The sequence below is a fragment of the Centruroides sculpturatus genome, unplaced genomic scaffold, assembly GCF_000671375.1.
Source record: "Centruroides sculpturatus isolate CEXI.00-Female unplaced genomic scaffold, Cexi_2.0 scaffold67, whole genome shotgun sequence".
Classification (NCBI taxonomy): Eukaryota; Metazoa; Arthropoda; class Arachnida; order Scorpiones; family Buthidae; genus Centruroides; species Centruroides sculpturatus.
Genome location: NW_019384305.1, coordinates 1,040,022 through 1,064,654, shown reverse-complemented (window position 1 = coordinate 1,064,654; position 24,633 = coordinate 1,040,022). Strand labels below are relative to the sequence as shown.

At 31.4% G+C, this 24,633-nt stretch overlaps 1 protein-coding gene across 1 annotated transcript; it reads left to right on the top strand.

The window, feature by feature from the left end:
* The first annotated feature begins 451 nt into the window (after positions 1-451).
* Positions 452-24,378, top strand: LOC111618616 (nose resistant to fluoxetine protein 6-like). The gene is made up of 25 exons (XM_023360174.1): positions 452-486; positions 1,975-2,068; positions 2,150-2,239; positions 2,319-2,484; positions 2,563-2,642; positions 3,050-3,175; positions 3,261-3,381; positions 3,463-3,649; positions 3,722-3,864; positions 4,193-4,394; positions 11,408-11,746; positions 15,487-15,728; positions 15,811-15,925; positions 16,002-16,095; positions 16,179-16,279; positions 16,802-16,972; positions 17,081-17,174; positions 17,256-17,348; positions 17,435-17,600; positions 20,161-20,240; positions 23,185-23,310; positions 23,394-23,514; positions 23,604-23,790; positions 23,864-24,006; positions 24,080-24,378. The coding sequence occupies exons 3-25, from the start codon at positions 2,169-2,171 to the stop codon at positions 24,314-24,316; spliced, it is 3,405 nt and encodes a 1,134-aa protein (XP_023215942.1). The 5' UTR covers positions 452-486; positions 1,975-2,068; positions 2,150-2,168; the 3' UTR covers positions 24,317-24,378.
* The last annotated feature ends 255 nt before the right edge of the window (positions 24,379-24,633 follow it).

Here is a 24,633-nt window from a genome sequence, read left to right as displayed (position 1 = left end):
GATAGGGTACGTCATGAAAACGCACACTAAGAAGGGATTTTCGAAATTCCCCCCGGGGGAGAGAGACAGGATTAAAACTTCTATATACATTATGGATACGAGCCCAAACGGTTAGGAGTTGAAAGTTGAAATTTGGTACACAGTTAGGGTACGTTAGGAGAACGCACACTAAGAAGGGATTTTTCGAAATTCCTCCCCACGGGGGAGAGGGACAGGATTAAGGCTTAACACTTCCATCAACAATGGAAGTGTTAAGTAACAATGGAAGTGCTAAGTAACAATGGAAGTGTTAAGTAACAATGGAAGTGTTAAGTAACAATGGAAGTGTTAAGTAACAATGGAATTGTTAAGAGAAAGCGACGTGCAATACGCAGATGCAGTTTTTTTCGTTTTTGCGGGAAATCGAACATATTTTTAGACCCATCTAAAAATTCTATAATTAGTCTGGAAACAAGGGGACCCAATTTTTGCATTCTGTGAAAACGGGTAAGGTTGACTGTAACGTAATAATCTTTATCTTAGTTATCGTTACTTTTGCCCGAGCAACGCCGGGCCCACCTGCTAGCCCGGCGCAAGAGAAAGAACCCACTACACGGACTTTCTCCCCTTGTTTTTTATTAGAATAAGTGCACTACTCCTATGGATGTTTAACACTAAGAATACATAAACCAAAATACACGATATGGTACATTTTTTGGACATTAATTAATATTATATTTAGAGAGGGACGTATATCTACCGGTGTATTTATTAAACCAACACATAGCCCACTATATATACCTGCAAGCTTCAATGATCCTTATAGATATAAATTAGCAGTATTTCGAGCACTAGTTAGGAGGGCTTTTTTATACTGCGAAAATATAATAGACAGGGATGCAGAAATAGAAAGAATCATGCAGGTAGCAAAAGCATTGGGCTGCAAGAGAAATGTTATAAAGGGGATTACCAATAAATTAGAAGTTGGTACATATATATCAATAGTATCTGTTCAAGGTCCAATGAATCTTGAAGTGGATCTGCAAATAATGGAAGCATTAAACAGGTAAAGAATTGAATAGTAGTCAACATCGACACAGTATTGATGAATACTCGCGAATTGGATAGTCGTCATAAATATGCCCCTAAAAGATTTTTTCGGTAGCTGTAATTTGCTAAATGCCTTACAAACAACAATGTTGTTGTCAAATAACACGAATTTCAAATTTTTATGTAGATCTCATTACTACAGTATATATCTCATTAAAGTACTTCGATTTAGTGCCTAATTTGGAGCCGGTTTCATAGATGAACAAATTGTGGTGCTAAATCGAGTTGATAATAATAATAATCAGCGCAGAGCCCAAACGGTTAGGAGTTGGAAGCTGAAATTTGGTGCATAGTTAGGGTACGTCACGAAAACGCACACTAAGAAGGGATTTTTCGAAATGCCCCCCCTAGAGGGAGAGGGACAGGATTAAGCTGTTAAGTTACAATAAAAGTATTGTTACTGTTAAGCAACAATAGAAGTGTTAAGTAACAATGGGAGTGTCAACAATGGAAGTGTCAACAATGGACGTGTTACGTAACAACGGAATTGTTAAGAGAAAGCGACGTTTTAAGAGAAAGTGCAGTTGGTTTTCGTTTTTGCAGGAAATTAAAGATATTTTTAGACCCATCTAAAAATTCTCTAATTAGTCTGGAAACGGGGGATCCAATTTTTGCATTCTGTGAAAACGGGTAAGGTTGACTATAACGTAATAATCTATATCTTCGCTATCGTTACTTTTGCCCGAGCAACGCCGGGCCTACCTGCTAGTTATAAATAACATAACTTAATTCAAACAACAAACAATAATATTGTAAACACAATAAACAAATTCATATTTAACAAGTTGAATTTGTTTACTTTACTTGTGTTTACTTTATCGCATATAATTTTTAGTAATTAATATTTAAAAAATTATATATATAATTATAAAATATATTTATTAGGCAACGTCAAATATCTTAGAGAAAGTATCAAAGATTTGTGGTTTCAAGTAATTTCTAATGGTACAGTTTCTGTCGATACATTTTATTTTCTCAGGTAAGATAATTAAAATGTATAAATTTAATTTTATATCATAAAAAAAAATAAAATAATTCGATAAATTTAATTAATTTTTAGTGGAATATTAACTTCTTTTATGACTTTTAAAAATGTAATACACAAAATAAAATTCAATATTCCTATGTTTTTGTTTCATCGATTTTGGAGGTAAGAATTTTAATTAATTTATTTATTTATTTAATTCAATAACATTAAACATTTTCTTTATTTTATATTCTTTCCTCAGATTAACTCCTTCTTGTATGCTTGTAATATGTTTAACTTTATTGTTACCTTTAATTGGATCGGGACCGGCTTGGAAAGAATGTATTGTAACTTTAGCAGAAGATTGCCGAAATTACTGGTGGACCAATTTAATGTATCTTAATAATATAATTGTTCCAAGCCATCAGGTTTATTTATATTTTTATTTTATCTTTTTTTTTTTTTTAATTTTTAATAGAAGTTAATCATTTTGCTACTTTTTATAGTGTTTACCACATTCTTGGTTCCTACCAGTTGATATGCAATTCCATTTTCTCTCTCTATTATATTTTATACCGACTTTTAGGTAAGTTTTAGATAATTAAGTTATATTTATTTATCTTTTCTCAACTTCTATGCGATGATTCAAAACTTACCTTCAAAGTCTACTGAACGAAAGGCATGCGAATCTTACTGTTTTAGGTTGGTTTTATACACATTATTCTTGAGTTATGTCCATAGAAAAAAAGTCTAAATGACTAATTTTAAGAACATGCAATCAGTTTCCTTCAATATCATGCAAAGAATGTTGAAGTCAATCATACTGAGCACATTATTTTATGATGAAAAGAACGTTGAAGTTGAAGGCAATCATACTGGGCACATTATAATATAATACAAGTGGTTTTAAATCCTGGTTGGAATGATACGAGTAAAGATTTGTATAGGGCCTATCGTATTACAAATTTGTTTAAATTATTTTATTATTTTTAGTGGAAGAATACGTCTTGGAAAAATCATTATAATGTTATTAGTTGTCATTGGTACAGCAATAAGTGGCATTGTTACTTACATAAATGATTATCCTCCGACAGAATTGCACGTTCATCCAGACGGAGAGTAAGTTATATATTTAAATAAAATCAATTCGTGATCAAATAATTAAATAATTTCTTAAAATAAACGATATTTTAAAACATTTCAGAGCAAGAATGGAAATGAAATCCGATGTATACTTTACTGTTTATCCCCATATGGGAGCTTACTGTATAGGATTATTGCTAGGTTATAAACTTTTTACAAATAAAACTAATTCTTTTAACAAGGTAAACAGATTATATATAATTTAAGAATAAAAAACGTTAATTAAAAATGATATTTTCATAAATACTGTACATTAATTTTAGGTAACGTTGATGATAGGTTGGCTTTTATCTGCATCGTGTGCTTTGTTAGTATTGTTAGGTGTATACGATTGGAATAGAGGTAATTTACCATCAAGTTTTACTTCAGCATTGTATGCTGCCCTTCATAGAACAGCATGGACTAGCGCTGTTGCATGGGTAGTTATAGTATGCGAATCTGGCCAAGCAGGTATTATCGACGTTGTAATTTTTTTTTTATATAAATTACGTTATATTATAAAAGATACAATACATTTTTCAGGTATAATAAACACATTTCTATGTTGTAAAATGTTAATACCATTAAGCAGATTAACTTATTTGGCATTCCTTCTTCATCCTTTCATGCTATGGAGTTTTGTTGGTTTGACACGTGAACGATTTTACTACAGTCATTATTTTATTGTAAGTTGATCATTTTTATTATATTATTATTACAATTATGGTTAGATTTACATTAGGTAGCCAAAATGGCGGCTCATCTCTGATTCCAGCAAACAAAAGAAAGGAAACAGTGGGGACGCACGTTCTAACCTAACCTATTCTAATAATTTGGTTGGTAATAATTATGGTAATTTATTAGGTTAGGTTAGGTTAGGTTAGAACGTGCATCCCCACTGTTTTCTTTCTTTTGTTTGCTCGAATCAGAAACGAGCCGCCATTTTGGCTACCTAAGGTAAATTTAACCACAATTATTAATTAATTTCTCTAAAATATTTATATTTTTATACAGTTATATAGGTACATCAGTCATATTGTCCTTTCATACACTGCAGCATTTATATTTAGTGTTTTATTCGAATTACCTTTTTGCTCAATGGAAAAGATTTTATTTAAAAGACACACGAAGATTAATATAAGTCATGTAAATAATGAAAAAGGAAAATTTGTAAAAGAATATTTTCAAAATGGACATGCCAGGAATGTTGGTGATTAAGTACAGCATTAATATAATGTATTAAAAACATTTTATTGTATTAAGAAAAATCTTCTTTTTTTTTAAATATATATTTTCAACTTATTTTAACATTTTATAAATATTCTTTGGGTTTTTAAATAAATTTTAAACAATATGACTTGTAACTCTGCATTGTAACACTACATTTATACGTGAACCTAAAACAGCACTCTTACGAACCCCTTATTTTCGATGGATATATTAAATTATTATTATTTTTCTATATAATATACTATAACGAATAATGTTTTATTTATACTTACATGGTAAACTGCAAATTCTTCTATGAATCTCGAAGGATAAACTGTATATTATCATAAACAGTAAACACAATAAAAGTTCAAGCACGCTACATCCAGCCGCACGTGTTCAAAAGCCAAATTGGATGAAGAGCGAGTAACGTTGCCAACTCACTTTCGTAAAATTCCTCCATGTCGAGCTTTAAAATCTTTAATTTTTTTTCTAAAAATGCTCATTGAGCGAAAAAAATAGATTACAACGCATTACGACTTCTCAAGATTCTCTATGAAAAAAAATTCGGGGGTTTATTTCTGTATATATATTTATAGTGTGTGGGGGCGCGATTATGTTCATCCTGTTTAAGACTTAATAACTCCTGTGCCTTTCGTCAAAAATTTGGAAGAAAGGTTTGTGTATTAAGGGAATTTAGGTGGTTAAAAGACGAGGGTGGGTAAATAGAGAGGTACATCTCATATCTCGAGTAGGGAAGAACTTAATGGAAAAAAACTTGGGTCTGAATGGGAAAAACCCAGAAAAATTCATGATTAAATTGTAATTATAAATACTTTATCATAGTACATTCATGCTGTTATAATTACAAATTTAAAAAACCATTTACAGTAGACCCCCCTATAACACTTGATAATTCCGTATTATCAACAGTGTTATGGGGGGGTCTACTGTATTACCTAATTTACACAGTAGTTAATGTTTTTTCACAGCTACTCTGTTCTTCAATTTCCATTAACAGTACTGCACAATCTTTATGCTCTTCTTGTCGCTTCTTATACCTTTGGTGGCAAACTCTTTGTACCGCATCTCTAATTAGTTTAGGTTCGGGTTCATACAGCGAACAGCTAAGATTTTTCCTACTGATCGCTTGTTTAGCAAGCAATCTGTTCTTTGATGATTCAATTGTTAAATTAACCCTAGTGTTTTTGAAATTGCTGTATTAATTTCAAAACACACGTAAGCCATCCGGATTTTTAATTAGCTGGAGTTAAGATGTTTCTGTTTGTGTCGCGATAGCAAATTATAGCTTGAGCAGGTGCTTAAATGTATCTGAGTGTTTTTAACTCTATGTGATTCAGGATTCATCGAATAAAGTACCAAGCTTTGTCCTGTTTCTTATGAGAATTTATCACATTTGCAAATCTCGCACTACTGACTGTTTGTAGAGAGTGTGCCATTTTGTATCTTATTTTGACTCGGTTCTCGGTCCCCTGACTACCTACAAGTCTGGTTTTTTTTATGCGCGCGTGATTTTGGCACCTAATACTCTGTGACAAATTGCAACTCCTGGCATGTACTCCTTCATACCTCTAAGCTGGTAACACATCAGGCAGTGCGATTTTATATAAGTAGCATAAGTTTACATGATGAAAGTGAAAAGATATTAAATATATCGCATATGGACACTACTGGCTAAGACTACCTCATAGCTCCCTGTAAGTTTTACTGCCATGTTGGACCTTGAAAATAATTTATTTTTAAATATGCAGTTCTGGTTTCAACCTTCACTTAAACTGAATACATAATGTGAGATCCGAATAGCCCCCCGGGTCTAAAATAATAATTTAAAAGGAAAGTAAAATCTTTCCCGAAAAATATTCTTTTATTTTTATGGAAAAATAACGTTTTTTAGCGTGGGAAAACAGCTAGGAGAGTCACTTCCTTTGACGGAAGTATGAGCATTCTCTGTTTTTCCCTTATCTGCTAAAAATCTCGCTTCGATGGAAACTGTTTACCCCTCCGTTCTTCACCCTTCCCATCCGTTCACGTGGATAAAACCTCGACTGATAATTGGTCGTAAATCAGAAGATACAATATATGCGAAGTTCAACCGAATTCGGGGAGTTCGTCAGAAAATCTCATAGAGGAGAGACGTCTCCCATATTGGCTCCACACCGCCCTTAGGAGTTCGTCGACAGTTCTGAAAGTGACAAGACTCCATTCAATTGTTCTCTAAGGCCAACGCCCTTAAGAGTTCGTCTGTAGATCGGAGAATGAAAGGACTCCACACAGATATGCCAGCAGACCATCATCCTCTAACAAGCTACTTTATCCTCTAACAAGCTACTCCTAAGTTATCAATGAAGTACCTTCACGAATAAGAAGACGACACTGCCAAGTAAACAGGTCGTATGTTTAAGACTAAATTGTGAGCTCTCTCTCTCGTAAATGTATAGATTGAGAATACTACTCTCTCTCGACTCGGTATAGATTAGGAATAGATTTCCTCCTGTCGCGATTGATTTGATTATTCGTTATTTGATTGACCGTTTGAATTAATTGATTATTTCTTATTCTGTATTAATATTGTTTATTTGTTTATTAAATTTTATATACTTTGTTAAGAGATGTCTCTGTATTATTATTTCCTGAATCAGATCTACGGTATAAATTTCACGCGTGTTTATCCGCGTTACGCAAAGTAGATAAACTGGTGTCGGGACCCTGACATAAGGAAGGAGGTGAATTCGCTATCACCAATTTCCGCTTAAAATATTAACTGTAAGACCCTCCACACTCGTTTCCCTAAGTCTGGGAAAGGCCGTTCTTTGGACGACTGAGACTGGTCTCACCGACCGGTTGCCTATTAGGTGATACAGGCGTAACAAACTACCCTGTAGCCCAGGCTGGATCTCACAATAATTAATAGACGGCCCCATACACTGTATATGTTTTATGTAAAGGTAGTTTTTTCTTTACAACCAAATTTTGTTCTGGGATTCCTGTCGTAATTCAAATATGAAAAATAATTGTAAATTTAAATGAAAAATGATAAACAGCTACAGTTCCTAAAGCTCCGCATATAACTTGCATGCATATTGTAAATTGACCATATTGAATGAGTTATTAGTACAAATACAGTACAGTAATTTTAAATAATTAGTTATTGTATTTTATTAACTCGCATTTATATAATTAATTATTATAAAATGGCAAAGAAGTTTATTAAAAAATTGTAAATGCCAAGTAAAATCATCATTAAGTTCGACCCTACTCGAGATATAATACCTGACCCTCTATAGTCTATATCTTCACACCCCTTCGACCTTTAACTACCGAAATTTAATAGCCTAAATCTCTTTAATAAGCAAATCTCCCTGCTAAATTTCGTAAAATTTCGACGAAAAGCACAGAAGTTATTAAGCTTCAAACTGGATGAACAAAATCGTCCCAAACACCCACCCACCCAGACAACACGTACACTGACATCCATACATACAGGGATTGGCCATATTAACGCATAACCAGAGATTACAAGTAGCTTTAATAAATACGATTTTAATGAATTAATAAAAATTTTAATTAGTGTTTTCCATCTAGGACGGTGTTTATTGTTGTAAACACAGATAATTTTATGTAAATTTGTTCGATTTATAAATTAGTTATTGTTAAATAGGAGAAATGAAGTGAACTGTTTTAATCTTGGTCTCTGTTAATTTCGAGTAATGAAGAAAGACGTAATAAATAACACTAGACTAACTACAGTATTTGTAAAATCTAAGTGACTCGTACAACATGGAATTCGTATAAAACGGAATAATCAAACATTCTAATTCTATTTCGATAGTTACCTGGAAACATCGAATTTGGTCCTTTGTTTCCGAAATTTATTATTTCGAAGTCTGTAAAATCGAAGATAAACAATACAGTTATCACAAACGCCACGTGTACTTGTCGTGTAGCTTATTTAACTCTATCTCTTTGACCATGCCACGTGTAACACTTCGGTTTAAAAATAAAATAATAGCGACCTTGTATACAATAGCGTCCTTGATATGTATTATACACAGAGTTGTTACAAGGAAAAACAATATATGAACAGTTTTACATCACGAAACGTTGTACAGTTCGGTGCCATTCGTATTCACGTAGCTCGTTTTTATACTGTTTCGAGAACTACACTAAATGAGTTGAAGTGTGGGAATGAACAGCGTTGACAACCGTTTTTAAGCAATATCCTGATATAAATGTCTTACAATAGACTCTTTTAACTCTGTGTTTAAACACCTTAACTATACAGAAGGACATATCTTTACGTCGTTAACACTGAGAATGAGCAGTCTGACAGCACAGCTTCCTGTCTTTGCTCTAGACCTAATCGTAACACACAGAACTCGCTGCATCGTTGTAGGAGTAGAACGGTGAAGTCTGCTAGAACGAACGTCATTGGTTCTAGAACCCCGTTCGTTCTAGCATAAATTGAAAACGGAATTACACCTAAATACATATGTATTTAGGTGTAATTCCGTTTCGAATCTATAACCTACAGTAGGAGGTTCTTGACCTTTTTCGTTCTCGATCCTCAAAGTTATATTGTTGCAAATGGTAACAACGGTAGTAAGTTTTTTGTCTTAAGATCAATAAGTTCCTCTTTTGTTAAGTCAGCATCTCAGGTACAGTTTATACAAAAAGAAAAGGATTCCATGGCTCAGTTTTCATGCCAATTTTCGAGAAATGCAACAACTGTAATATGATATAAAAATAGCTATTGTTTTTATTGATGACCACATATACAATTAATACTACCTCATTTATTGTATACGTTCATAAGTGAATAAAATGTTAAATTTCGGTAAGAGGTTATGGAGAATAAAGATAATGAGTTAATTTTTTCAATCTAAGCTCACGGACTTCTCTGGTTAAGAACTTTTGGCCTAGAGCAAAATTACCACCTGAAGTAAGTGTTTAAACAGGAAAAATATAATAGAAACTCAAAAATATAAACGTAAAAAATAATAATAAATTATTTTAACTTTTATATATAGAATAAATCTCGCACTACTGGCTGTTTGTAGAGAGTGTCGCCATTTTGTATTTTATTTTGCCTCGGTTCTCGGTCCCCTGACTACCTACAAGTCTGGTTTTTTTTATGCGCGCGTGATTTTGGCACCTAATACTCTGTGACAAATTGCAACTCCTGGNTTCCATTTGTTTCGTAATATTACCCCAATAAAGTTTAATTTAATTATTTAATTAATTTTTGGGAGTATTTTACAAATAGATCGCATCAATCAGGAAACGCCCATGACAAATACATGACATGACGTCCACGTCAGACAAAGCGCCCATGGATTATAATTAAATATTAACACTGATATCAATTAACAATAAAACAAACCAAACAAATAGCCATAAAAAAAAACTAAATTGTAATGCAAATTTTCTTATTGCTGGGAAGATCAGTATAACAGTACAACATGGGGCGTAAGCGCGACATCAGTGACAGAACTAAAAATATTATCATAGCCTTGTAGGCCTACAAAATAGGAAGAACACAGAAAGAAATTGCGAATTATGTAAAATGCTCGCAGCCAACAGTCTCTAGAGTACCGAAAAAACAAAACCGTGTTCAAGTCTTAACTAATAAACGCCAGAAACGTGGATGTAAACGAGTAACGACTGAGAGGGATGAGAGAAACTTGAGAAGGATTGTCGTGCAAAACCGCTTTAAGAGCATTAAACACTTGCATGCACAATTGAGAGCAACTGGAATGAATGTTAGTAGCCGAACCACACGCCGAAGATTGCAGGACTTGCACTTCAACTTCCTTGTTCTCAAGACGAAGCCATCTCTAACGAAAAAGCAACGACATTCGAGTGTCAAATGGTGCAGAGAGAGGCTCATATGGAACAAGACGACTGAAATAATGTTCTCTTTAGTGACAAATCCCTGTTTTGTCTCTCCTGTGATGACTAAGGTTTACGTATATGGAGAACAACCAAAGAGACCTTCGAAAAGGACTGATTGAAGGATCCGTGAAGTTTGCATCTAACAGCGTAAGACAACTGTAGTAGGACAACAAATCGCGAGTAGTTGATTGAGAAATAATGTTTTTTAACTCTTAAATAATATTATTTATTTATATACTTAACTTTTTTTTAATCTCTTAAGCATATTTACTTATTATTTAACGTCGAATTTTGTAAAAGAACTTTTCCTCCAAGACAAAACGAAAATGATTCAAGTAAATCGCGTTAGGTGAAAACACTCTGTTACATCCAAAGGGGAAAGTGGAAAAACAAAGAGAATAATTAGAAATAATAATGATTAAGAATTCTTTCTACGACGTTGTAGGAAAATATCAAAAGATCAAACGAACGAAAGGAGTCCGAACCGAACCCATCCACACACTTCCTATTTGGGTATAAAAAGGGCTTGGATACAGTCTTCCGGGCGTACAGTACATCAACTGCGGACATCACCCGGGACACCAGATCCATACCGCCATTCCGTCCGTCGCTACCCTTGCCTCCCCTCCATAATCGCCGTCTCTCTCTCGATGATCCTGACCTGAATAGAAAGAAGACTACTTACTGGTAAACTCCGCCGATCCAGGAACGTTTTTTCCTGTACAACGAGAGCGGGAACCCAGAGGTATTATTTTAGACCATTTGTAAACTCTCTCTCTCTCAGGTCTCTCTCGGTTATAAGCTAGATTAAGGTTAGTTTAACTTAAATGATTTTGGGACCGAGAAAGGTCCAGAACTTAGAAGATCTATCGACCAGTATGTATAATTTTATAGCTTATAATATTCTAATGTTTAATTATGTGTCATCCTCGAGTACGGCCGACACCTTGTTTCGACCTTGCTACCTTTCCAACTAGTTTACTACATAAGCCATTCACTGACAGATAAGCCGATAAGAGGGAGGGGTACAGAGTTTTTCCCCCCTCTGTTCTCATGTTCTTGTCGTCGTGCCAGTTATTTTTTTTATGAAGAAGTATAAAAGTATAGATGTTTCTCATTGCGTTGTTTTTAATTTGTTTAAAACGAATGGAAACACAATCATGACTATTGCTCTCAAGTTAGTTCTTATTTGGTTACTTTTATTTACTCAAACTTTCTTAATATCGGAAGTTACATCGGAGGAAATAATAAAAAATGACGAAGAAGTGAAAGAAATGTGGTTAAATACTTTAGAGAACTTGAGATATTTCACGAAATTCCTCGCAAAATTCTTAAAACCCAGACTAAAGAGATTAGAAAAAGAATTAAATATTAAGCAAGAATGTAAAGAATCTTTTAAACAGTTTCTATACGACTTACAAAATAATAAAGTTTGGGCTTTTAAAAGTGAGTATAAAAATTATATAAAAATATTTCGTTTACTTTAGATTTTATATAAATTAATTATATTATAATAATTATTATTTAATATAATANATGTTAATAATTATAATAATAATAATAATAATAATTAATATGTAAATTTTCGACTATAAATTCGTATCTTCTATTATCAGGACTTATTATACTGGTTTTATAAATAATATTACAAAGATTAACAGAAAACAATTTTTATTTTATTACGTATATCTGGACACATACACAATTTTGCGTTTCGGACATATTCGTCCCTCCTCAGCAGGTATTTATATATGTTCTATAAAACAATAAAAATTTTTATTAAAATTTACGACAAAAATATTCAATAAAATTCTTACAATTTTCCTTAATTTTTTGCTCCACTGGATATTCAAGTTTTATCAACAAGATCACAATTACTATTATTTTAAACCTGTATTAAATCAAATTCTATTAACATCATCTTAATTTTATACATTTGTTCTCTTTCTGTTTGCCTCACACCTCGTTTCCATTTCTTTCCATCGTTCTTTTTATCTTTTGGATCACCCCTTTGTCTATGAAACTTTGCCATAATTGGTGGATTTCTCTGCCATTATTGCTGTTTATTCTATTATTTTGTCTGATTATATAAATATGTTCATAAAGTTGTCTTTTATAATTATTCTTTTCGTTTTTCTTTATTTTTATGGAATTCAATACTATTTCACAACCTGTATTATTACAATGCTCTGCGACTACTGAATTTGCATAATTTCTCTTGATTGCTCGGATGTGTTCATTTATTCTTATTTTTAGTTTCCTTTTCGTTTCTCCTATATATATTTTTTCTGGTTTACAACTACAATTAAATGAATATACAACTCCTTTTTCTTCTAGTATATCGTAATTTTCATGATTTCTATAACATAAATGGCTTATTGTTGTATGTACTTTTTCCGGTATTAGATTGATTCTANACAACAAAACAAAAAATATTGAAAAATATAAAAACAATAAAAAATTATACTTCAGATGTTAATTTAGTATCAAAAACGTAAAATATTTGAGTAGCCCGAGAAATAGCCGAAGACTGCAGCGCCACAGCACTAGCGAAAATTTAAATTTGCCGACTGGAATGCTTTCGGATAACGGACGTTTCGGATAACCAGCTTTCGGATAAACGACGCTCTACTGTAATACTATTTTGTTTCTCTGTTTCTATTTCAAATTTAATATTTTCTTTTATCTCATATTTGATGTCTTCTTCCGTTACGTATTAATAAGAAAAAAAACGACATTAAAGCAATTTAATTAAATAATAATAATAATTATTATTATTATTATAATTATTAATAATAATTAAAGTTTCTATAATAAAGATTGTTTTGTTAGTTTATCTGTTTAATTAACACTATAACTTATGTACTACTTGTTCTAATTAACTGCCTCACTTTGTATAAAGTAAATTTGATAGATAATTATGCTTATTCACATACTTAAATTAATTTATTTGTATTCGGTAATCAAATATATTAATATTATTTAATATGATAAACTATATTTGTTGATTGTTCTAATATAAAGCAACTTTCATATATGATCTTGATAAAGTATGTCACTTTGTAAAGTATTAATCTATCAATAAATAATAAAAATTTATTTGTATAATTTAAGAAAATATAGAAATAAATAAATTATTTAGCTGTAAATTCATCAAACAATAAAAGAAAAAAATAATAATAAATACGTAGGCTGTGTTACATATGTCTATCGATTCATCAATAGGCAAAGTTGGTGAACTTTTCCGGCATTTTTTATTTGTTTTAATAAAATTTCAGAAATTTTTGATAAAAGGCATTGTAGTTATTAAGCTTGAAAGTCGCTAAAAGAATTATTTCTCCAATATAAAAACACACATACACATCATTCATATTTAGAAAGAAACCGGAACTGGTTTGCATTTCTCGACGATTCAAGGTCACCCAGTCCATAAAAGTAAAACTCTTAATGGGTCATTTTTTTTCACTGTTAGCCATACTTTCCCTCTGTAGATAGCTGGAAAAGTAACACATATACAGTTATTAATAATCACGTTACACTCACTTTCGTTTATATTCATTCATACCATTGCTGCATTTCGTGATAATTAAGTCTTTAAATTAATAGCAGTATAATTTTATCTTTAACTCATGCTGTTCACTATATTTAATTAAAGAAGCTGATAGAGTTGGTGATGGATTCGCGCCCGATAAATGGGCTATCCTTGTGGAGTTTTCTGGGGATTTTTTACGCATATTTAACATTTAAATAGGGGATCAGTTTTTCATTGAAGATCCTCCAGGGAGGCACCCCATGGCAGAACACCGTCTATTGAGTTACATTATCCCATCTTCCACTCCTCCTATGTATATAAATTGACACAATACAAGTTATTGCAAACACTAATCAAGAAAACTTTAAATATTGTAAACATTGCTTCAATGGACAGAAAATAATTTCGAGATCGACTTGTTGGCCTTTCCTGCTGTATGGAAAATACGCGTTTTTATTCTCTTTCTATGAAACTAATCCACATTGAATATATTTTCTCTTGTTTTACTAAATTATTTAAAATTCACCTATAAATAATCTATTTAATTCGTTTTTCTAACGACCTTCATTAACAAACCTTCAGATATCAGTCGATTAAATACTGCCGAAAGAAGTTTGTAATTTACACACGCAAGATAAGAAGGACAACAGCATGAATAAGAAATTTTTTTTTATATTATTATTTTTCACTTATTCTGTTAATCTACGCTCATCTTATACATGTTATGCATGATTTTATTGTAGTTTTGTGTAATATTGTTGTGATGTAGCGATATTACTTGGCATAGTATTGCGTTAGGAATAAGAGCTGATGAGTTAAGACCATATATCCTTGCCCTTGATTCTTAGAGAAAAGTATCTAGTGCATACTATATAAGGCTATGACTTCTGCTGATAAACGTCGTCGATCTCCAAGCGAAACAACATTGAAATCATCTGGACTGGACGACTATTTTGCATCGCAGGACATTTCTTTTCAAATACCTCAGAAGATTCTGTGTTTTCTTGAGGAACGTTTTGATATTATTCTATCTAAACAGAAAGTATTATCAACTTGTATTGTTCTGTCTATTCCTCAGACGGGCCTGACAAACAACCACCATCCAACCCATCTTCTAATGAATCAGAGAAGAAGACTCTTACAAGATCCTCGGTTAATTGCCAAGTTCGATGAATGCCGACGAAGTACAATTCTCGATTTTGGCATTCACACAGAATGCCAAAATCATTAGAAAGAGGTGGGATATTTCGGATCCGCAAAGTAGAGGAAGACGTCTTCATTGAACAGGGCAGAAGAACACACAGGAAAGGCCATCGAGTCGTTTAATTACACTCCGATTTCCGGTCATTATCCTTAGATGTTTACTGATCCTGGGTCTTTCTTTGTTTAAGAATTGTACACTTCTCTTCGATAATTACAATTCTAAGTTGTCAGTCAATCGAAATATATCATATATAATGTAATATATACTTTCAAATCTATTCATCGCTCTTAACTTCGGGGATGTTTCGTTATATCATCATCCAAAGACCAATAAATAAAAAAATTTGTTTCTTGTTTTCTAAGAACATGATTTATTTGTTTAGTTAAAATAACAATTAACAGATTATACAATATAAATAATAAAATAATCAACTAAAATTTCTATTCCTAGTGTTTGATTCGTGGGGTAAAATTACACCAGGATACATGGTAGGAAGTTTAACAGATTATGGATCTTATTACGAATGTAAAAATGTTATTCACGATACAAAGAAGGCTTTTAACACAGACTGGAAGAATTTTTCTCCACGTTATTGCATTCTCGATTATATTTTACCTCCACCTTCAGTAGCAAAGGATATTTCACCTTACGACACAGTTCCCGATTTTCTTAATATTACCGACAAAGATTCCGTATGTATATATATATATATTTAGATCATATAATTTATATATTAACTTATTTTCTATTATAATAAATTATAATATCGTTTAGGTACAGAGTTTTTTGGCCAATAATTCTTACCTTTTTAACCAACATACTTTTAGAAATGGAATATGTGTTCCCTCTTCTTGCAATTCTAAAGATATTCAAATAGTTTTTAAAAAATGTAAGTTTTTATTGTAATTTTTAGCAATAATAAAAAAAATTTTAATTTAAATTGAAAAAATATATATATCATATAGTTTTGAATAACATTGGAATTGAAGGAATCGTGAAAGTTAGCCATTGTGACAGCGATGCTCCAGTTACTGTGAATACAGAACAGGAAGTTGTAATGTAAAATAAATATTAAAATAAATAATCGAACTTTAATTAAACATTAACATTTTAAATGTAATTATAAAATATTTATATTTTAGCATCTTCTTCTCGAGTTTAATTGTGTTCTTGATAATTGGTACAATTATGGATTTACTACAAAGACGTACAAGTAATTATGACGTTAAAAAACGGAATTCTAGTATGTACTGTATACACTTCTTTCTGTATTATATTCTATTGTTTTGCTTTTTCAATATAATTTATACAGTAGAGTCTCGAAAACCCGGCAGTCCGGGTAACTCGGCCAGACCCTGGCAGGGCAAAAAAAATTTAGTTAATTAATTTTCATTATAGATAGCTTTATGCCTCATAAAGTATTTTTATGAGGTCTGTCTTATCAGGTAAATTACTGTACACAGTGTATTCATTAATTTTCATTTTCATGTAGTAAAGGCTCCATGCCTTCATAAAGGACGTACTTTTCCCTTGTTTAAGGGTATTTGGGCAGTTTGTTTCTGTTGTATTCTCAAGTACATACAAGTACAGTACAGTATTTTCTGAGGAAACACTCATACTTATTTTTTTAATTAACCGCATTCCCGATAACCCGGCATTTTCACAAACTCGGCCATCCTTTGGTCCACATTAGGCCGAGTTTTCGGGACTCTACTGTATTAAGTAACGTTTTATTAAATGTTAAAAATTCATTCTTTTACGTAAGGTTTGACGAAAAAAATATTTTTATGCTTCTCGTTATATACAAATGTGCAGAAATTATTTTCTAGTAAGAAATCTTCTGATACGTTAACTGTTCTTCATGGTTTAAGAGTCATTTCTATATCGTGGATTATTTATTGCCATTCTCATTTGTATGTAGACACACAGTCTATAGGTAAGTTATTTCTTCTTAATTAACTCTTTAACACCAAATTTATAATTTCAATATATGTAGAAAATATATATTTTTCACGTTTTAATTTAATATTTTATCCTCTTTTAGCTGGTGCACTCATTTATAAAGAATTCTTTAAAGATTATTTTTATCAATTTGTAGCCAATGGGACACTTTCGGTGGATACATTTTTCTTTATCAGGTAAAAATTTATTATTCTATTTATTTGTTAAAAATTTTATGTACAAATAAAGGCATTTAATTTTTTTAATTTAAATTTTAGTGGTTTCTTAGTGTCTTATAACACAATAACTCTTGTTAAAAAGCATAAAAAGAAGTTTAATATTCCTGTTTTCATCATCTATCGATTTTTCAGGTAAATCATTTATTAAATTTCATAAAATATAATATAGAAGATATTAATTTAATAAACTTTTATATAATGGTTTAACAATATTTCAGATTAACACCAACGTACGCTGTGGTTATTGGAATTTTATTCGTTTTACCATTGTTGGGTGATGGACCTGTCTGGAACTTAACTCTTGATCCGGAAGTCGAAAAATGCCGTAAAGGATGGTGGAGAAATTTATTATTTATTAATAACTTTATCGAAAGTCATAACGGGGTAAGGCCATTCAATTTTGTCGATACTCTCGACGCATACCAATTTGACCCACTAGAGGGACCTACCCAATAACCAAACAAAAGGTTTTATGACCCTTTGTCTTAACCTGTTCCTTTGTTAGAACTACTGTCTGTCGACACGTGCGGACGTTCGTCCTACTGCTATGTAAAGACTTTTGTACATTAATTCACAGATTAAAGGAAGATACCTTAACCAGTTTAATATGTTTTCATCTGAGTGTCTCTCCACTGATTCTGAATTAACCACAGGTTATGGGCCCAGACACTAACACTACAAGGAAATTGAACTGAACAACTAGATCTTCGTTCAACTAGTTCTACATCTTGGTTCGTATCTTTTGCCTTTTATTATTTGGTCTATCGATCCTCGCATCCGCAATGATGAATTCATTCAAAATCGAGTTATTAAATCGAGAAAATTACGATACTTGGAGTCTTCAAGCTGAAGCCTTACTCGAAAGAGATGGCGTGTGGGAATACGCTAACGGAGCGGTACCTTGTCCCACCATAATCGCCAGTAATCCCGAGTCTCGATTAGAACACGATGCCTGGACAAAAAACGACCGTAAAGCAAGATCGAGTCTGATATTAATGTTAAGTCCGCCCGAGCTAAAACATATACGAAACTGCAGCACATCGAAAGAAATTTGGGACAAACTCAAATCGATTTACCAGTCTCAAGGACCAGCGAAGAAGGCCTCCTTAATAAAGACCTTAATTCTCACGAAACTACATGAAGGAGGAGATCTGCACGATCACATCGCCAAATTCCTGGACACTGCTGATAAGCTAGCCGATTTGGGAATCATAGTGAACGAGGAACTTCTCTCAGTGTTGTTGCTATACAGCTTACCCAACAGTTTCAATACATTTCGCACTGCGATAGAAACGAGAGACGACCTTCCGAAGCTCGAAACCCTAAAAGTTAAGATCTTTGAGGAATACGAAGGACGATCTTCCCGCGAATCGCAAAATAATGATGCGCTTACCGTCCGTTATCAAGGATCGAAACTGCGATGTAATTTTTGCAAAAAACCTGGCCACAGAGAACGAGATTGTCGTAAAAAGAAGAAACAAGAAAATCAACCGAGATCCAGCAAACCCGACAGCGGAACCTTTTTTACACGTGAGTNCACCGGTCGTGCGTCGCCAACATGGGTATCGGACCCATAGAAGGTTCACCGTGATATCAAATTGAGGGGAGGTGTCGATACTCTCGACGCATACCAATTTGACCCACTAGAGGGACCTACCCAATAACCAAACAAAAGGTTTTATGACCCTTTGTCTTAACCTGTTCCTTTGTTAGAACTACTGTCTGTCGACACGTGCGGACGTTCGTCCTACTGCTATGTAAAGACTTTTGTACATTAATTCACAGATTAAAGGAAGATACCTTAACCAGTTTAATATGTTTTCATCTGAGTGTCTCTCCACTGATTCTGAATTAACCACAAATTTAATACAGGAAGGTGACAATATATAAATCATAATGCATTAACAATTCAAATTATTTTAAATCTGTAACCTTATGTCCTTCTTGATTACGTATCCAAATATATAATTGAATTCAGGATAATTTTTTCATTAATTTTAAACATTTATTTAACTTAGAATTCTTTTTATCTTATGTTAAAGTATTGCTTTCCATATTATAATTATTTTCTATTTAAACATTAAAAACAAAAATGTATGATTAAATCTGGCCTTCTTAGAACTTGAATTAAACTAATAAATAATTATTCAAATCGAATTTTTAAAATATAATCTTGAAATTTAGATAATTTAAACAAGGCCGAGTTATAAATATATATTTGTCGTAACAATATAACGCTACTATATTATTTATACTTGTATATTTTATATAGAAAGAGCAATATCTAAAAGAATTCTGTATGCATTTAATTGCAAAGACTGACAGTTTTAAAATAAAAATAAAAACCGTTTTCATTATTGAATCATTTTAGTGATATAATCTACAGATTTGTTTAATCTAAGGATATAGTTGAAGTTTTCCTTGAGCGGCATCCTTGAGCACACAAAAAGTGTGAAACAGAATCATTATCCTTGGTATAATTGGGAAACATGTTCAAAGTGAATTATAAAAAATACATAATTTATGAGTTAATCTTTAGAAGAATGTATTTACGTTGTATGCCTTTAGTAAAATTGAGAACTAATGGAAAAACGGCTCAACTATAAAAACACATGCTATTACTAAATTTGGATTCACTCATTGTTAATCCGTGTTCTTTCATAGACATGCCTCACCCACGTTTTATTACAAACCCCGCAACATGCCCATATTTTATTAATATGGGTTATACACTCACATTAATAAATTAAAGTGCTGGTGAATTGTGCCTAAATTAAATAATCTCCATTCTGCATTATTTTACTTCCCTTTATAATCAATTCGAATTATGCAAGTCAATTATAATAACTTATTATATTCATTTTAATATTTAATATCACAAAAATAGTATTTTTAAATTAAATAAATAATTACAATATTTCATAGAGAAATTTTATTTATTTAGTGTCTAGATCACAGTTGGTACTTAGCAACGGATACACAACTTTACATGGCATCATTAATAGTAGTAATACCGCTCATTAGGTAAAAAAATAATTACGCAGTTTACAATTATGTATTATTTAATTGATAAATCAAAAACTAATTCTGTCTTTCCTCTCTATAAATACAATTAGGTGGTCTACTCTTGGACTTGTAATTAATTTCACATTATTGATTCTATCAATGATAGTAACTGCGTTTATAACACTCTACATGAAGCTACCTCCAACTGCATTAACCGCATCGTATACAAATTCGAGGTGATTTTTAATATTACATTTTTTAAAAGTAATAATATAGGCCTATATTTATTTAAATTTTCGCAAAATATTATTCGTTTTAGTGATCGATTCCTCGATTGGTCAAAAGTATATTACAAACCATATCCCCACGTTGGAGCATTTTGCATTGGATTAGCAACTGGTTATTTACTAGTCAAGAAGCCTCAATTAAAATTAAGTAAAGTAATGCAATTTTTTAAATTTTCAAACAATTTGATTTAAACTGTATTTAGTATTTACGAATACAACTAATTTATTTGTAAAATGTTTAGTGGATTCAAGCATTAGGATGGATCTGCACTTGTGTCTGTAGTGCCGCAGTATTCTTTTCTGCAAGAGATTGGAATTTAGGTCATAAACCATCACCCTGGATCTCGGCTCTTTATGCATCCACGAATCGAACTGTGTGGTCTCTCTGCGTGTCTTGGGTTGTAATAATGTCTGTGTACGGTTACGGAGGTAAAATTTGTTCCAAATTACGGAAAATTTTATATGAATTGCAATAAACTAATTGACATTTCTTCCATAACAGGAATCGTAAGTAAATTTCTTAGTTGTAAATTATTCACGCCTTTTAGTAGAGTTTCTTATTGCACGTATCTTATTCACCCGTTAATATTGTGGATATACAACGCTCAAAGACGAGATACAATTTATCCAACTTACTTTATTTGGGTAAGTGAAATAGACTATTACGAAATAGTTATTGAACGATATTAATTACAACAGACAAATTTTATATTTTCAGATGTATATGGTAATAGGCCATATTGTTTTATCCTTTGTTTGGGCATTTGTGATTTCTCTCGTTACCGAATCGCCATTTCTCGCTTTACAATCAATTATTTTTGGAAGAAATAGAGAAAAGTCTACTTCAAACGAATTTATTTCTGAGAAGAACGATATAATCTTCAAAGAATACAATAATACGCATATTAATATTGTTTGCAGTTCTACTCTTAATTTGCCGCAGGATAAGGATTAAATGAAATATCGACTATAAAAAATCATATTCGAAAAAAGATATTAATTTTTATTGCTGTATAAACGTAGATATCACATGTTAAATTATAAAAAAACGTAAATTTTTATAATTTTTATATATAGATACTCTCATATAACATTATTATAACTGTTATGTGATCGTCTGTTATGTGCAAGTCTGTGGGAAAAAAAAACAATAAATTAAAATGACTTACTAAAACATAATAGAATTTAATTTAATTTAAAAACTGTGCTAAAAACACGTTTAAAAAATATACGTTAAACATAGAAAAATAGAAACGGAAATCGACCAGGGTTTATAAACATAAGGTCAGGACACCAATGTTCCGTATGGAGTCGCCATTTTGGTTCTGCAGTTCCATACATTTCACGCTATCTATCTTCTGCAAATTGCAGGTTCCTTCGAGTTCGAGCCACAGAATTCCTTTTATAATTTTAAATACAGTATTTTTTCATTTAGAAGTTACTCTTGACACATAATTAAAAGCTTTAAGTAGGTTTCAAAAAGGGTGGGAATTGCATTCCATTTCAATAATTTTCTTCCATTCGCTCAAATTGTATCTAAAAAATTTAGTTAAATTACACATAAACATTTCTTAAATTTATATTTTTAACATTGTTTAATCCAGTAACCTCATACAGCCTGAAATTCTCAGCTGGTTTCCATTTATCTCTTCTACAATATTCATGCCATTTAACTCTCCTGAATTTGTCAGCGGGCAAAACGAAACAATCTTACACCTTTGGTTACTGTTTGATTAATGGAATACAAAACACTGTTAAAGTCAATCTAGTAAAACAATATATAGAGAAATTTATATTCAGTTGGTGCTCATTTAATTGCAATAACATGTGATGGATCTACTACATTAATGTATAAAGAATTGGGAATTAACTTTGATGTAGAAAATTTAAAAAACTTGTTTTATTACCCTTCAACAGAAGAAATTAAAGTTAAAAATAAATGATATATTTGACCTACTTAATTCTTGTCACCCAATGGGGGGGAGATGGATAAAGAGTCCAGTCATAAACAAAAACAAAAACCAATGTTTGGAAATTATTAATAAAGGAATTGATTATTTCACTTCAAAAAGGAAGAAGGAATATTCCAATAATTGGTCTAATAATTGATTTAAAAAATATAGAACAAATAGCAAATATATTTGGAGTATTAATAATTCGTATTAACTATATGTGTCAAATGGAAAGTATTAAGATTAGAGGTACACAATTAAGACAAATGTTTACAAAAATGATTATATTTAAAGGACAGTGATACACATTATTCTTTTAAATATGATATACAGTATGTGTAATATATATTTTGCATTTCACTATAAAACTTTATGCTTAACATGTAATGTAATGTCGATACGTATTTATTATAATTAATTTTTANAATCAATTCGAATTATGCAAGTCAATTATAATAACTTATTATATTCATTTTAATATTTAATATCACAAAAATAGTATTTTTAAATTAAATAAATAATTACAATATTTCATAGAGAAATTTTATTTATTTAGTGTCTAGATCACAGTTGGTACTTAGCAACGGATACACAACTTTACATGGCATCATTAATAGTAGTAATACCGCTCATTAGGTAAAAAATGATTACGCAGTTTACACTTATGTATTAATTGATAAATCAAAAACTAATTCTGTCTTTCCTCTCTATAAATCTAATTAGGTGGTCTACTCTTGGACTTATAATCAATTTCATATTACTGATTCTATCAATGATAGTAACTGCGTTTATAACACTCTACATGAAGCTACCTCCAACTGCATTAACCGCATCGTATACAAATTCGAGGTGATTTTTAATATTACATTTTTTAAAAGTAATAATATAGGCCTATATTTATTTAAATTTTCGCAAAATATTATTCGTTTTAGTGATCGATTCCTCGATTGGTCAAAAGTATATTACAAACCATATCCCCACGTTGGAGCATTTTGCATTGGATTAGCAACTGGTTATTTACTAGTCAAGAAGCCTCAACTAAAATTAAGTAAAGTAATGCAATTTTTTAAATTTTCAAACAATTTGATTTAAACTGTATTTAGTATTTACGAATACAACTAATTTATTTGTAAAATGTTTAGTGGATTCAAGCATTAGGATGGATCTGCACTTGTGTCTGTAGTGCCGCAGTATTCTTTTCTGCAAGAGATTGGAATTTAGGTCATAAACCATCACCCTGGATCTCGGCTCTTTATGCATCCACGAATCGAACTGTGTGGTCTCTCTGCGTGTCTTGGGTTGTAATAATGTCTGTGTACGGTTACGGAGGTAAAATTTGTTCCAAATTACGGAAAATTTTATATGAATTGCAATAAACTAATTGACATTTCTTCCATAACAGGAATCGTAAGTAAATTTCTTAGTTGTAAATTATTCACGCCTTTTAGTAGAGTTTCTTATTGCACGTATCTTATTCACCCGTTAATATTGTGGATATACAACGCTCAAAGACGAGATACAATTTATCCAACTTACTTTATTTGGGTAAGTGAAATAGACTATTATGAAATAGTTATTGAATGATATAAATTACAACAGGCAAATTTTATATTTTCAGATGTATATGGTAATAGGCCATATTGTTTTATCCTTTGTTTGGGCATTTGTGATTTCTCTCGTTACCGAATCGCCATTTCTCGCTTTACAATCAATTATTTTTGGAAGAAATAGAGAAAAGTCTACTTCAAACGAATTTATTTCTGAGAAGAACGATATAATCTTCAAAGAATACAATAATACGCATATTAATATTGTTTGCAGTTCTACTCTTAATTTGCCGCAGGATAAGGATTAAATGAAATATCGACTATAAAAAATCATATTCGAAAAAAGATATTAATTTTTATTGCTGTATAAACGTAGATATCACATGTTAAATTATAAAAAAACGTAAATTTTTATAATTTTTATATATAGATACTCTCATATAACATTATTATAACTGTTATGTGATCGTCTGTTATGTGCAAGTCTGTGGGAAAAAAAAACAATAAATTAAAATGACTTACTAAAACATAATAGAATTTAATTTAATTTAAAAACTGTGCTAAAAACACGTTTAAAAAATATACGTTAAACATAGAAAAATAGAAACGGAAATCGACCAGGGTT

Bases quoted from the DNA above. Each gene is read 5' to 3' on its own strand.
- LOC111618616 (XM_023360174.1), top strand. From the start codon at position 2,169: ATGACTTTTAAAAATGTAATACACAAAATAAAATTCAATATTCCTATG. The intron at 2,240-2,318 runs GTAAGAATTTTA...TTCTTTCCTCAG, and splicing joins TTGTTTCATCGATTTTGGAG to ATTAACTCCTTCTTGTATGC. The intron at 17,349-17,434 runs GTAAATCATTTA...ACAATATTTCAG, and splicing joins ATCATCTATCGATTTTTCAG to ATTAACACCAACGTACGCTG.